The sequence below is a fragment of the Mus caroli genome, chromosome 14 (genome assembly GCF_900094665.2).
Source record: "Mus caroli chromosome 14, CAROLI_EIJ_v1.1, whole genome shotgun sequence".
In the NCBI taxonomy this organism is placed as follows: Eukaryota; Metazoa; Chordata; class Mammalia; order Rodentia; family Muridae; genus Mus; species Mus caroli.
Window position 1 is genome coordinate 41561248 of NC_034583.1, and position 13897 is coordinate 41575144.

General features: G+C 38.7%; 1 protein-coding gene across 2 annotated transcripts in view; it reads right to left on the bottom strand.

Annotated features, from left to right (window-relative positions):
• Nucleotides 1–13897, bottom strand: part of Armh4 (armadillo like helical domain containing 4) — a 102093-nt gene that overhangs the window by 66183 nt on the left and 22013 nt on the right. For both annotated transcript variants that reach the window (XM_021182300.2, XM_021182299.1), the window contains exon 5: nucleotides 3711–3971. In XM_021182300.2, the coding sequence (XP_021037959.1) occupies nucleotides 3711–3971 (261 nt within the window). The remainder of the gene's footprint in view (nucleotides 1–3710; nucleotides 3972–13897) is intronic.

Here is a 13897-nt window from a genome sequence, read left to right on the forward strand (position 1 = left end):
AATAAATACCCTTCCTGAAAGAATCGAGGACAGCGGATCAATTAATATTAAGCCACAATGAATTTAAAATTGTAAAGAAACATTTCAAGTAAAAGTTGGGTTAATGGAATTCACTAAGTGGGCATCACTAATTAATAAACTTTTAAATTCTGCTTGGGTAATGGAATCAGGAAACAGGACAGTAGGAAATAAGAGATATTCATCCTGATCCTTATGCCTTACACACCCACACAGCAGAACATTAACCTGTTAGAACAGAGAACAAATATTGATGTACATGACATAGTTGGAGCTCAAGATCATATCTCAATAAAATAATATGTATCTGTCATGGAACACTGTCCCCTAATTACAGCATAGTCATTATCATTTTAATCAGATGAGCTGTGGTTACCTGCAGACAGTTCCTAACAAGCTCCAACCTGTAGAAGGTCCTTCATAGTAAGAGAGAGAACTATTTTTAACCTCTCACCTCAGATTATAGCCACTCAGTCCAAGCTGCACTTTCCTCCTGCTGCATATAATCTTGGGAGAAAGATATAGGGAGGTAGCAAGTTAATTAACCTCATCTCTGCAGGTTTTAGGAGATTGTCATCCACACTGGGGTAAACTTCATGATGTGATTGTTTAGAGACCACCCATTCTCCTGAAAGTAACTCCTCCCATATTACTACTGTAAGCAAGCCAATTAAACTCATGGATTCACCAAACAGAACCAATCCCTCGGTCTGTTGTTGGTACTCTATGTAGAAACATTCTATCAGTTGGTACTCTATAGAACCATTCCATCTCCAGAATCTAGTTAAAGATGAAAGGAGAAACATAAACCAAGAATTGTCCTCTGACGCCCACACACATGCTATGCTATGACATCAGCACATGAAGTTTTTCACATACAAAGACAAAATGAAACGTGTTTAAAAGGAACTGAAACATAGTTCAACATTAGGAGTACTTGCTATGCTTTCAAAAGACTGGATTTTAGCCCCCAAACTCCCCACCGGATGGTTCACAACTGCCTGTAGCTCCAGTTACAGGGGATATAATGATTTCTAGCTTCTGTGGTGGGCACTTGTACAGACTTGGCATACACACACAAATGAAGCTAAATTATTAAAAGGAAATAGACAAGTTTAAAAGTAGATCAGTGGTTACTTGGGACAAAGGGCATCAGTAGGATGATAGAATTATTCTGTGTGTTGACTACAGAGGAAAAGCATTGGTGGGGACTTGCAAATCCATTGAATTGTCAGGGTGTCGTTGCACACACATTTTAATGCCAGGGGAAGCTGAAGCAGAAGAACCTGTGAGTCTGAACCCAGTCTGAGCTAGCCACAGAGACCTTGTGAAAGCTTTCCAAAAAGTTAAAACCGACTTCACTGAATTAGACATTTAAGTGAATACAGTTTGCATATGGATTATGTAAATCAGTAAAATTGATTTCTTAAATTGGACTCCAATAACCAATTTGTATTCATGGACATGGTTAGAACACAACTCAGATGATCATTGCAGCATTGATCTGGAGCTTCTTCACCCTCTCCTAAGCTCCAATGTTCCTCCAGATGCTTATACTCACGTGTACATGACAAATCCACTGTCTGAGTGAGGAGAGTTCATTTCCTTAACCACAACCCAGGAATAAATGCCTATCTAGTGCTGCTTGTCAGTTAGAATTTCTTTTGCTTGGGTTATAATTTGGGGTATAAGTGCTAGTCTTGGAGCCCAGACTAATCTCAAGCTAGCTACATACCTAGGCTTGTCTCAAACTTGCAACCTTCTTGCCTCAGCCTTCTGAGGGTTGAGACTACAGGTGTACACCATTTCTGAATAGACTACTTACTTCTATAAAAAGGTAATATTTCTCTTATCTCTCTAGTAAAACATCAGGTGCAAATGTTCATCTCTATCACACTCAGTAGTCACACTACAAATTCTTTTCTCCATGCTATAACAGAATATGTGACAGAAACAATTTAAGGCATCATGGTAGAAAAGCACAGTTAAGCACCTCACATCAAGACAAATAGAAATCAGGGAAAGCAAAGGGATTGTGTACCACATACAACCCCAAAGCTTACCACCACCTAGAGAGGAAGGGTTCACATATTGGCCTGTGGGATGCATTTCATAGTCAAGCCATTACAACTATTTACAACTACCATAAGATAGTATATGATTCTATCTTATGATAATGCCACTGAGTGGAGAAACACATCATGTATTGATTGCTGTATTTTTCTGTGGCATATTTTGTAACAAATTGTATTCATATTTTAGTATTTTATTTCATTAATATTGAACCTCTTTTTTCAGGGGGATTTCAAAATAATATGTGTTCACAAATCAATGTTTATACTATTTTTGTTTATTTTATAACTTGATATGGTAGTTTTATACCTTTATAAACTTGTAAAACCCTTACATAATACATACATATACATACATATATACATATGTATCTGTATATAAACACACATATAAATGGGACAGGAGAGGAGAAAATATTTTTTCAGTATATAGTGCTATAAACTCTAGTTATCCTAAACCCCACTATGTAGACAGAATTTGCCTGCCTCTACTTCTTGAATATTGGAATTAAGTGAATCACCATGTGTGTTAATTTGTCCTAAGTAATTATTGTCCAATGCCTGACTCATTTATTTAGTAAGCACTGTATTAAAAGTCACATGTTCTGCCTAGATTTTGGAGAGTTATTCCCCATTGTGACTTCTAATCGTGTGCATATTACATAGGAAATTTTATCTATACATTCTCCGTAATTTTTATTCTAATCTACATGGTGATATGGCTAGAATTGAATCCAGAGTACGGAGTACATCTCAAACCAACAGTCAAGTTTTGAAACAAATGCCTCTCTATCTATGGATATCTATCTATCTGTCTATCTATCTATCTATCTAGCTAGCTAGCTAGCTATCTCCATAACAATGCTTTATATATATATATACACATATGTGTGTGTGTGTGTGTGTGTATAGTTAATGTCTGCCCTAGTTGTTAAAGACTTGGGATATTTTAAAGAGAAGATTTCTTTGATGAAAAGGTCGCTCACCACATATCAGAAGAGTGAGTCTCTCTCTTACTTAGGGTTCAAAAGCATCTACTTGCAATTAGAAAAAAAAAGGATGGCTTGGAAGCTTCCCTGGCCTGGAAGGAGTGTAAAGATGGGACCTAGTCCACACCCTCAGTGTCTATCCTATTAACCTGAACCACTCACAGAGAAAGAGTCATGTCACTGGACATGTGACTGCTGAGTAAGGTTGCATTTAAAGTGAAGAGAAAAGTCCCAAACTTCCCAGATGGATCACCGAGTACCAGGGCAGAAACTTTTAGGGAACAAATTCTGACAGGACAGAGAGTGGCACAATCCATTCAATTCCTGACACCAACCCATGTGCACTGCTTGTTTCGATCTGTCCTTCCCATTTAAAAGGCTTCCTTCTGGGAAGGAAAAATGGAGCCTCTTCCAAAGTGTCAAGGAACTAGACTGGTAATGAGAAGTAGGAAATTGAAGTTGGCTATGTAAAACCACAGATGCAAAAATTTTGAGGAAATAACTGATAATTTACACACAAATAGACACCCATAACCATAGGCAGATTGTGTTTCTGTATGACAGATGTCAATGAAAGAAAACTGAAGTCTTAGGCAAAGGAGAAGAGAGAAGTAATGCAAAGGGTTCTTACCCAGACCTTGATTCTGCTGTTCCCACTCGATGGTCTCTGGCACCTGGTAGGTGGCTACCTCTAGTAGGTCCATGCTTCCTGGATGTATGTCAGGTTCCTGGGACGTGATGCCAGGCAGAGTAAACCCTGGTGGTTCAGTGTCACCATCGAAGTCTTTATACAAGGAGTCTGTCTCTTTATCTTCCTCATCCTCTTCATCTTCCTCATCTTCTTCATCCTCTTCATCTTCTTCATCCTCTTCATCCTCATCATCTTCTACCTCTAGAAAACAATTCAAAAGAAAACTTGAAGACATGCAATGAACATGTTCTCAAACACATTAATCTTTTGAAGTGATTCATACACTACAAAGTAATCATGTTTGTCTTTTAAAACCAATTGTTAACGTCAACATTGAGTAGTCCAAGGTTTATGGGATTATGTGTTTCTATATACCCTGTGTTTTAAAATTTCAATACTACAGTTATATATGATAATCCCCATGTTTATTAGGAATTAACATTTAGAAATTGTGATTGTTAGGGTTTTTTGACATGTCATAATTAAGAAGTCATCAGAGAAAAATGAGAATTTGAGAAGATGCTTCAATAAGATTGGCCTGTAGGCAAGTCTGTGGGGATACTTTCTTGATTCATGATTGGTGTTGGAGGGACACTACCCCCATGTGTGCTGTGCTGTCCCCAGGGAAGTGATACTGAGTTGTACAAAAAGTAGAATGAGCAAGCTATAAGGAGCAAACCATTAAGCAGCACTCTTCCATGCCCTCAGCTTTGGGGTCCTTTCTCCAGATTCCTGCCTTAAGTTCCTGCTTGATTTCTGTCATAGTGATCTGTACACTAAAACATGAAATGATCTCAGTCCCTTCAAGTTGCTTTTGGTCAGTAATAGAAGGTAAAATAAGATAGGAACAATGAATTTTTGTAAATATATTTCCAAGGCTAGTAAACATTTCTGTTTTCTGAAGGTTATAAAATGTTTATCTGTTAGGAATTTCCCTGATATATCAAAGAACATAAAAATATTTCCATCTCTTTTATAATAATATTAAAGAATAAAATTCTTTATTTGATACATTCCTCTTTCTGTCCTCTACATCAGAGACTAGAATTCAGCAAGGTCCCATGAGAGGCAGATGAATTTGGGTTGCACTCTCCCTGTGGAAGAGCAACCCAATACTCTAGAAATAATTGCACCAACATTCCTAATCCAGTGCTAAAGAGAGTTACAAAATGGCATATTTATAAAGAATATCCATCATCTGTGATGTTATTATCATTGTTAGGAGTTAATTTTTATAACTGAGACTCCTTGGTGCTTAAGGTGGTGTGGGCTGAGGGGCCTAAGAGTCCAAATCCAATTGATTTGAATTTTCCAGGAATATTCATGTTCACTCTTCACTGTGAGTGAGTCCATAGGGCAGCTGACTAATGGCAGAATGTACCGAAGGCTTTCTTTGCATCTCTGTAACCTCAACAGTCACTGTGGCAAGGAACTCCACTCAGAAAGCAAAGAAGACAAGAGAACTGGAAACTAAAGCCAAACACAATTTTTCATTGTAACTTTTCCTATTTCCAGACACACACACACAACACACACACACACACATACTTCTCTCTTTTATCACTTAAAGCTTTTCTGGTAAAACATATTACTTGTAAAACACATCAATTATTCATTGGTATGCAGCTCAGTAGGAGGGCACATGCCTAGCATGGGCAGAGCACTGAACTCAGGACCTAGAATCACAAAAGAAAATTTGTCATCCTTTGGTCCTGTATCAGCCTGAATTCAGTAGGCTTTAGTCCATGTCACTGTTCAGAAAACAAAACAGAATGGACCTCTAATGGATGCTGTTCCAGGCAACAGAGATACAGTTTATGAGTCCAAGGCATTGATCTGCCCCTCAAGAAAACACAAGGCAGACATGGATGCAACAGCAGGTAAACAGACTACACTGATGAACACTGTCAAGAAGAAAGAACATATCAGATGCAGTTACTTCAGATGGTGAGACTGAGGAAAGCTTTTCTCATAGAATAAGGATTATGTACAAATAAGAAATTCTGTGTATAATTGAGTTGATATTTACAGGGAGAATATCACAAGCAGAGGGACTAGTGACGCCAAGCACCTTAAGGCAGGTGTGCACAGGCTGTGTTCAGAGACTATCAAGGAGGTCACTGAGGACTGAGCACGGGATGAGGGTGCACTATAACTACAACTATATAAAATGATGAGCTAGAGTAGATAGGGCCTATCAGACTTAAAACTTTTCAAACTGACTCAGGCTACAAGGTAGGAATTGGTCTCAACTGAGCACACAAAGAAGCAAACCTATGAAGATGCTCTTAGAAGTTAGGTGAGGGATTGGGTAATGGTGCCTGAAAGTAAATATGATGCAGCTCTGCCTAGATCCAGTGGTACTATTTGTAAGTGGACCCTTGCTGATTATTGTGAGGCACAAGAGGGAAGGAAGAAGATTCCTCCATCACCAATGGGAATGCAAAGATAATATGCAAAATTCAATCTATTTGAGACACATTGTGTGATGGCCATGCTGATGACACACACATGCAAAGACTGAAAGTCCAGGAAAGGTGGAAATGTGTAAGTTATCAACAGACAGCAATGGGAACTAGGTCCTTGCTCCTTTTGCTTGGTGTGACTGAGATGAACTAAAACAGTTGAAAGTGAAACTGTCAGGACTGGGATGCACCCCAGTTGACAGAGTGCTTGCCTAGCACACATCAAATCCTGGGTTTGATCTCAACTACCACGAAGACCTAGTGTGGTAGCACACATACCTAATACTAGCGCTTGAGATGAAGACAGGAGTTTCAGAAGTTCAAGGTCATCCTAACCAACATATGAATTTGGAAGCTGCCATGGTCTATATGAAATCCTTTTGAGACACAGAGAAAAAGTCAGAGAGGACTGACAGAGACAGACATGGAGAGAGACATGGAGAGACACATAGAGAGAAATATAGACAGGAAGGAAGAAGGAAGAAAGGAAGGAAGGGAGGGAGGGAGGGAGGGAGGGAAAGGGAGGGAGGGAAGGAAGGGAAGGAGGGAGGGAGGGAGGGAACACTAAAACACTAAGCATTTGTGTCAGGTATCAATGTCAGATAGCTGAACAATGCTTGGTGACATTAAGTGATATGTTCAGAGTTGAAATAAAGAAATGTCTTGTTACACATAGCCAGGAGAGAGGAAAAATGTGTCTAGACTGTACCCTCTTTAAGCCAATTTCTTCTGTCTGGTCTCTCTCTGATAGAACAGTAGCTTCATAACTCACACGATCCGTCGTTCTTCTGAGAGGATAAGCCCCTGAGGAACTAGAAGCCTTGCCAGCCTTATCCCACAAACACACATTGTTTGCTGAACAGGGAAGAAGTTTACAGGCTCTGGTTTTTCTTTCTGGCTGTTTATTTAATAAGAACTTGGAATCCTCAAATAACATCTAAGCAGAGCTTAAGATGAGTTTGTACAAACCCAGAACTGTCCCTCAAGGCTAGGTGTTATTTCTTGTTAATTACAAACATACCTTCAGTCTGCGGTCAACAAAAAGCAAGATTTACCTTTGCTCAGGGCTAGACATCTACAGATTTCACTGATATTCTCATAGGCAGACCTCACCAAAGGCTGACCCAGGATCGCTAATATAGACATGTTTTTCATATTCAGAAGACCAATACAAAGCGAGCATCCCCAGGCTGTCATTAACACAGCACAGGGGTGACAATCCCTTGCAGATGTGCCATCCCAGCCTGGAAGAAAGCACCAGAACAGCAGATCAGGAACCCTTGTCCCTGGGATGTCTTGCTTGCCTGACTCTGGACATCTCTTCACCTGTTTATTCTGCCTTCTTACAACATTCATTTTTCATATGAATCCTCACCTTTGGCCTATTTATGTAGTTTTTATAAGGCAGAGTTCTCTCTTCATTGGCCTTTCCCTTCCTTCTTTTAAATTTAAAGCAGGATCTAAGGCAAATAACCTAATGCACATGAAAAATAGAAGGCTACGATGGAGAAGGGAATTCCCTGAGCTGAGTTGTATTAGTCTCTGCCTTATTGTGAAATGTTTATTAGCATCTGAGAACCTTAAAGATCAAGGGACCAGAAAGATGGCTCAGTGAGTAAATCACTTGCCACAGAAACCTGAAGATCTGGGCTCATCCCTGAAACCCATGATGTAAAGAGAGAGCTGGTGCCCACAGTTGTTCTCTGACCTGTCCTGTGCACATCATGGCATGAATACACTTGCACTCACACACATCATATGCATCCACATGCACACACAGATGGCAATACTAATAAATGGGATTAAATTGTTTTACCTAGTAGCAATGTTACTAAAAGGGTTTACACACATGAGAATAACTACAGCCCTGGGAATGATAACCACTTTTACAGCCAGATTCTTCTCAAGTTAAGCATAAAATTGAGTGTGAAACTTAAAAGCCAAAGCACTTAAATTAGTTCTAAGGATATGAAGCAATCCTCCAGCAGATGGCTCCCTAAGAGTAGAAGGTACTGAGAAACCTCTGACATTTTTAACTCTCACAAAATCCAGCACTTCAAGGCTCTAAGCTGGTTGAGAATTTAATGAATCTTCTAACATTACTAAAATCTCAACTATCCCCACCTTCTTATTTTTATCATAGGTGAGATATATGCAAATAGTATTTGTATATATGTATATTATGAAGCTTAATATTAAATTTCAATATGAATATGATATATATAAACATACCATAAATGTGTTACAAAGCTTTATACTGTAATAAACAACACCAGAAAACTCATCTTTGCAGTAAAGAATTAGAATGTCTTTAATAACCTTTCATGAGGGATAAGTGATGGCTGAGAGGATAAGAGACCATACTGCTCTTTTAGAAGACCAAGTTCACTTCCTAGCATCTACATCACATAGCTTTGAAACACCTTTAACTTCAGATCCAGATGAATCCAGCATCTGGTGTCCCCTGTGCTCAAATGCTCACATGCACCTATCTAAACACAGGTACACATAAATATTCTAAAAATAAATCTTTATCACACACATTCTTGCGACTATATGAGTACTCATTCATAAGCCTCCTTCTGGTCCTAATGCTATTCATTATTACTGAATGCCGTATGTTAGTATGTTTATATTATACATCCCACTATATTTTTAAGCCTTACTCTTGAATTGATTCTGAATGCATTACTATTCATGTTTAACTAAGCAAAAACTAACTTTTATCACTGTTTTACCATCCATTAAAAGGGGCTCTAACCACTGATAGAGAAACAACTCAGGAGAAAAAAAATCCCTAGTTTAAAAACAAACACTGGACACAGTGAGAAGCCTCAATAAACCATGCAGTACTACAGTGAAAAGTAGTAGAAAAAAGGGAGGTAGAAATAAGAGGATTGGCCAGAAGCTCCTGGGCTAGCTAGCTTGGGATATGCAGTGCAGTAGCAGCAGTAACAGCAAGAGCAACTTCAGTGAGGTAAGACAGAACAAGAGTCCAATCTTGTCCTCTGACCTCCACACGCATGCTGTGGCCCTACTGTCCTGAGCACATATGAACTAGCAAACCAATAGACGTTTATAAAGAGCTTTGGAACACTTTCATCTTATGATATCTCCTGGCTTATGTCTATTACTGTTCACTAGCTCTTTTCTGTCCTCTCACTATTTCATAAAGTTTAAATGGTTATAATTTCTGTACACGTTCATCAGCTTACTTGCTTTCTAGCTCTTCCTGAATTTTATTCCTTCCTGTCAAGGTTGTGTCTCTTCCTCTCTTGGCAGTTTATTTTATGAAGCCTGTTATTAGTACTTTGCCTTTATTCTGTAAATGCATGAGACTAGAATTCCTGTTCCCCACTTCTCAGCCCTTTGAGGATGCTATTTGGTCTTCTAGTTTACATTTCCTGTGACCTGCTGTGAACTCGGCTCCTCTTAGTGTCTTGTTTCTTTGGAAATTTTGTCTTTGTCTTTTCCTGAATTTGTTCTTTCTAATCTGCATGTTAAGAACCCTTCTTTCTCATTCTAATACTCTCCCATGCCATCTGCTGGGTCATTTTTACTGCCTCTTGTTACATGTTTGTGTTTGTGACTTCATTCACTATTTCTTTGCACATGGCTATTACACTTCTTGTGTCTGACAGTGTAGTCAGACACATCACCTCTGAGTATGGTGGATTGACTCCTTGTTAATGATCATTACAAGTTACTGGTTTGTTGGAATCTATAGTGTGAGAAGCTTGTGAATTTTTATTGGGAATTCCTTTCTGTCCACATTTTTTTTGCATCAAAAAACAAGCTGGTATGTTTCTTAGAGACCTTTCTGCCTACTTATAAACTCAATTACTGAAGATCTAGACCTCTTGTTATGTTAAGGCCTATCAAATTTTCTGTAAAAACCTGAATTCCAAATACAAGTCTCTAAAAATTATTTATATTATCTTCTCTTGAGATAGTCCCAATAAATTGACTAAGAGTTTCTTTTGCTATTTAAATTACACTTTTAAGTCTCAAATAGTTATAAGAGCATCTACTATTTAATTCTAATGTGTAGATCTCTATCTTTAAAATTAGGTAAAAACTCATGGGGTAGTGAGATGGCTCCAAGAGTAAATATACCTGCTGCTAACCAGTCCTGATGACCTGAGTTTGATCCTTGGCCCTATATGATGGAAGGCCAGAATGAAGTCCCAAAGTCATCTTCTGATATTTACATGTGCAACACACACACACACACACCACTAATTAAAAATGTAAAACTCAGTTGATATTATTTATTATATGTTACGTTCTTCAAACTTATGTTTTCATTTCAGTTCACTATTCTGAATACAAATAAACATGATTTGAAACTGTCCATATTTGTCTATACCATTTTATTAAAAATGCTAAACTTAAAACTCCTAATGTTTAACACCATGTATAATTTAAAATTTATGGGTAACCTTAAAACTATTTAAAATCTATTAATGCGAGAAGAAAAGGTTTGAGGCAAGACAATTAGTCTACTTCAAACAGACTTGTGTAATGTTTTAATGTTTATTTCACTTCATTTAACTTTTCTGTCTTTAAAACTGAACATTTGCTCTTGAACCCTCTCTGGTTAACAGGCTGAAGAGAGTGTTCCACCCAACTCTAATTCCTGTTGCTTATTAATACATAATCCAGTCTCAGGCTTGACCACATAGAGGTGCTCAGTTCTGCCATCTTCATTTATAAATCCTACTCTACATTACATTATATTAATATAGGGAGCTCTTAAACCAAGAGTGGTAACTCTAGACTATAGCTTCTGATTGTTAGACCAACTGCTCTTGATTCAGTTAACAGCCTCTTGTACATGTCTCTTTAGAGACAGGAATAGAAGACTGCCCATTCTGCTTCCTCTGGCTTCTCTGTGGAGAAACAGAGGCAGGATCAGCCTTGTATCTATAAATTTTGATATATCCAATATAAAATCTTTAGCAACTTAGTTACCATAAAAGAGTATTTTCTTTAAGTAAATGAATAATAGCTATGTATAAAACTTCATACCCATACAAAAGATAAACTTCAGACTGGGTAGGTTGATTATTGATTTTTGTAAAAATACTGATTAGACTTTCCCTTCCACCTGTACAAGGAGTCAACATATTCAAAATGAAGGGTATATATTATTTTGTGGAGATATGTTTTATTCATTATACTTGTGAGTCTTCCCTTCTTGAAAACAAAGTTTGTTATGTCCTTCTTTGTACCCAACTCTAAGGATCAAGCATTGTGCCTTGCTCAAAACCTTCCCTTAATATATGCACCATTCATGGAGCCTAAATACAGTCTTTATTATGCTGCACTATGTGTATGTGTCAAAAGAGTATGACATAAGCTTTTAAAGGAAAGCCCACCTACATCCTGTTGCCATTCTGGAGATGCAGGCATGGCGGAGATTACCCTTATACAGATGGACTCCCACCAATGCTAGAGCCTGATTCTCCATGACCTCCTTTCATCTCTTTTCCAGTATGACTTAAAAAATTACTTAAGAATATTGAGCTTCTCTGACCTAATTGAGTGCAAGTGTCAGTATGGATTCCTCTGAGGATGTGAAATAATTTGTGACTTCTCAGTGGTATTCATGATACCTAAGGAAATTATTAAAGAATGTGATTGGAAACCATCACCTCCTTGACACTGTTTTAAATGTTTAATTTGGGGTCTAAACAAGCACTAGACTCAAGTAGTTCCACAAACAGTAAGAGAAGGCACACCCAATGATCAATATAAAGACAAGAACTTAGTCATCATTTTGCACAGCACCTGGCACTGACAGGCCATTGTCCACACAACTAGGGAGAGCTGACCCTGCCTAATCAGATGTCGTGGTGTCAGTTGAGAGTCATACGCTGACTGTCGCTGTCTAGGAGAGTGGATTCACTTGGAATGTGCAGACTATAAAAATAAATCCAAGGCTAGGCCTGGTGTTACCTATTATCCTAGCACTCAGGAGACTGAGGCACAAGGATCATGAATGTGAGTCTGACCTGGGCTACATTGCAGGATTTTGACTCCAAAAATGAAATAATTAATAAAAACAGAAAACCCCTCTGTATTGATTCTTAACACACACAATTCAGAATGTCTTACATGCCATGAAAAGGCTAGGCTTTTCTTAGATCTGGTACCACTAAGATCAGCTCTCCCTCCTGACAAAGCACAGCATCAGTCTGCATCAGAAGTGGTGTGCTCTCCCTGCCAACACATTGTCACTTCCGGTGTCGGTGTCTTCCTGCCTTGTTCTTTGCTATTGTTATGTCATCTACCTGTCACCCAGACAATAACAACATAGAGAAGTTAAACTTTACTGTAATAGATGAGACCTGGTGTGATGGTTTGTATATTCTTGGGCCAGGGAGTGGCACCATTTAGAGGTCTATCCTTGTTGGAATAGGTGTGACCTGGTTGGAGTTGGTGTGCCACTGTGGGTGTTGGCTTAAGATCCTCACCCTAGTTTCCTGGAAGTCAGTCTTCCACTAGCAGCCTTTGGATGAAGACATAGAACTCTCAGCTCTGCCTGTGCCGTNCCTGCCTGGATACTGCCATGCTTCCACCTTGATGGCAATGGACTGAACATCTGAAACTGTAAACTAGTCCTAGTTAAATGTTGTTTTTTATAAGACTTGCCTTGGTCATGGTATCTGTTCACAGCAGTAAAACCCTAACTAAGACACCTGGTAATACATAATGTTAGGAGATGACGTCATCAATCATGAAACTGAGTCACGTTATATATTTGCTCCATGTGTATGTGTACACTAAGAACTTTTACATGCAAGAGCACATTTCCTCCTCACAAGCCAAGAGGAGAAACATCAATGTCCCAGTTTTACGGATAGAAAAACTGAGGTCCAAATATGGTAAAATTCTAATCCAGTGAGGTTTCATGATGGGGCCAGGACTTATACTCAGGTGAGTGCACTTGAGACTGGATGCAGGGGAGTTTTCCCAGCATAAGCTCTCACTCATTGTTGGGAGCAGGGTGGTCTGAGAGGCTTCATAGAAGAGGAGTTGGAGCAGAACTGATTCTGCCTCCCTGCTGCTATTAATTTTAATTTCATTGTCTTATTTTTTGGAACAATGTTGATTTGGTTGTTGTTTGCCTACAGTAAAACAGCCTTACTATTCTCTAGGTGAGAATGGTCTTAAAATGTCTAGAAAAGAATCAGGTTTTGCTTTAATTAGTTCTAACAGTTGATTTAACATAGCCTGGAACCATTTGAGAGAAATTGCCTGGATCAGATTGGTCCGTGGGCATGTCTGTTCGAAACTGTTCTGATAATTAATTGATGTAGGAGGGACCAGACCCCACTGTGGGAAGTTGTTTTTTTTTTTTTTTTTTTTTTTTTTTTTTTTGTAGAAGTGATCCTAAGCAAAGTAAGGAACTAATTTGACATGATCCTGCTAGAGAGCCATCAAACAGCACTCCTCCATTGTCACTGCTTCTCTTCCTCGGCTGTGAGTTCCTGGTTCAAGGTGATGCTGTGGAAACAGCAAACAGGCCTGCCTTCAGGTTCAAACCTTAAGTTCCTGCCCTCCTAGCAAACACAGGAGTGGATGCTCACAGTCAGCTATTGGATGTATCACAGGGCTCCCAATGGAGAAGCTAGAGAAAGTACCCAAGGAGCTAAA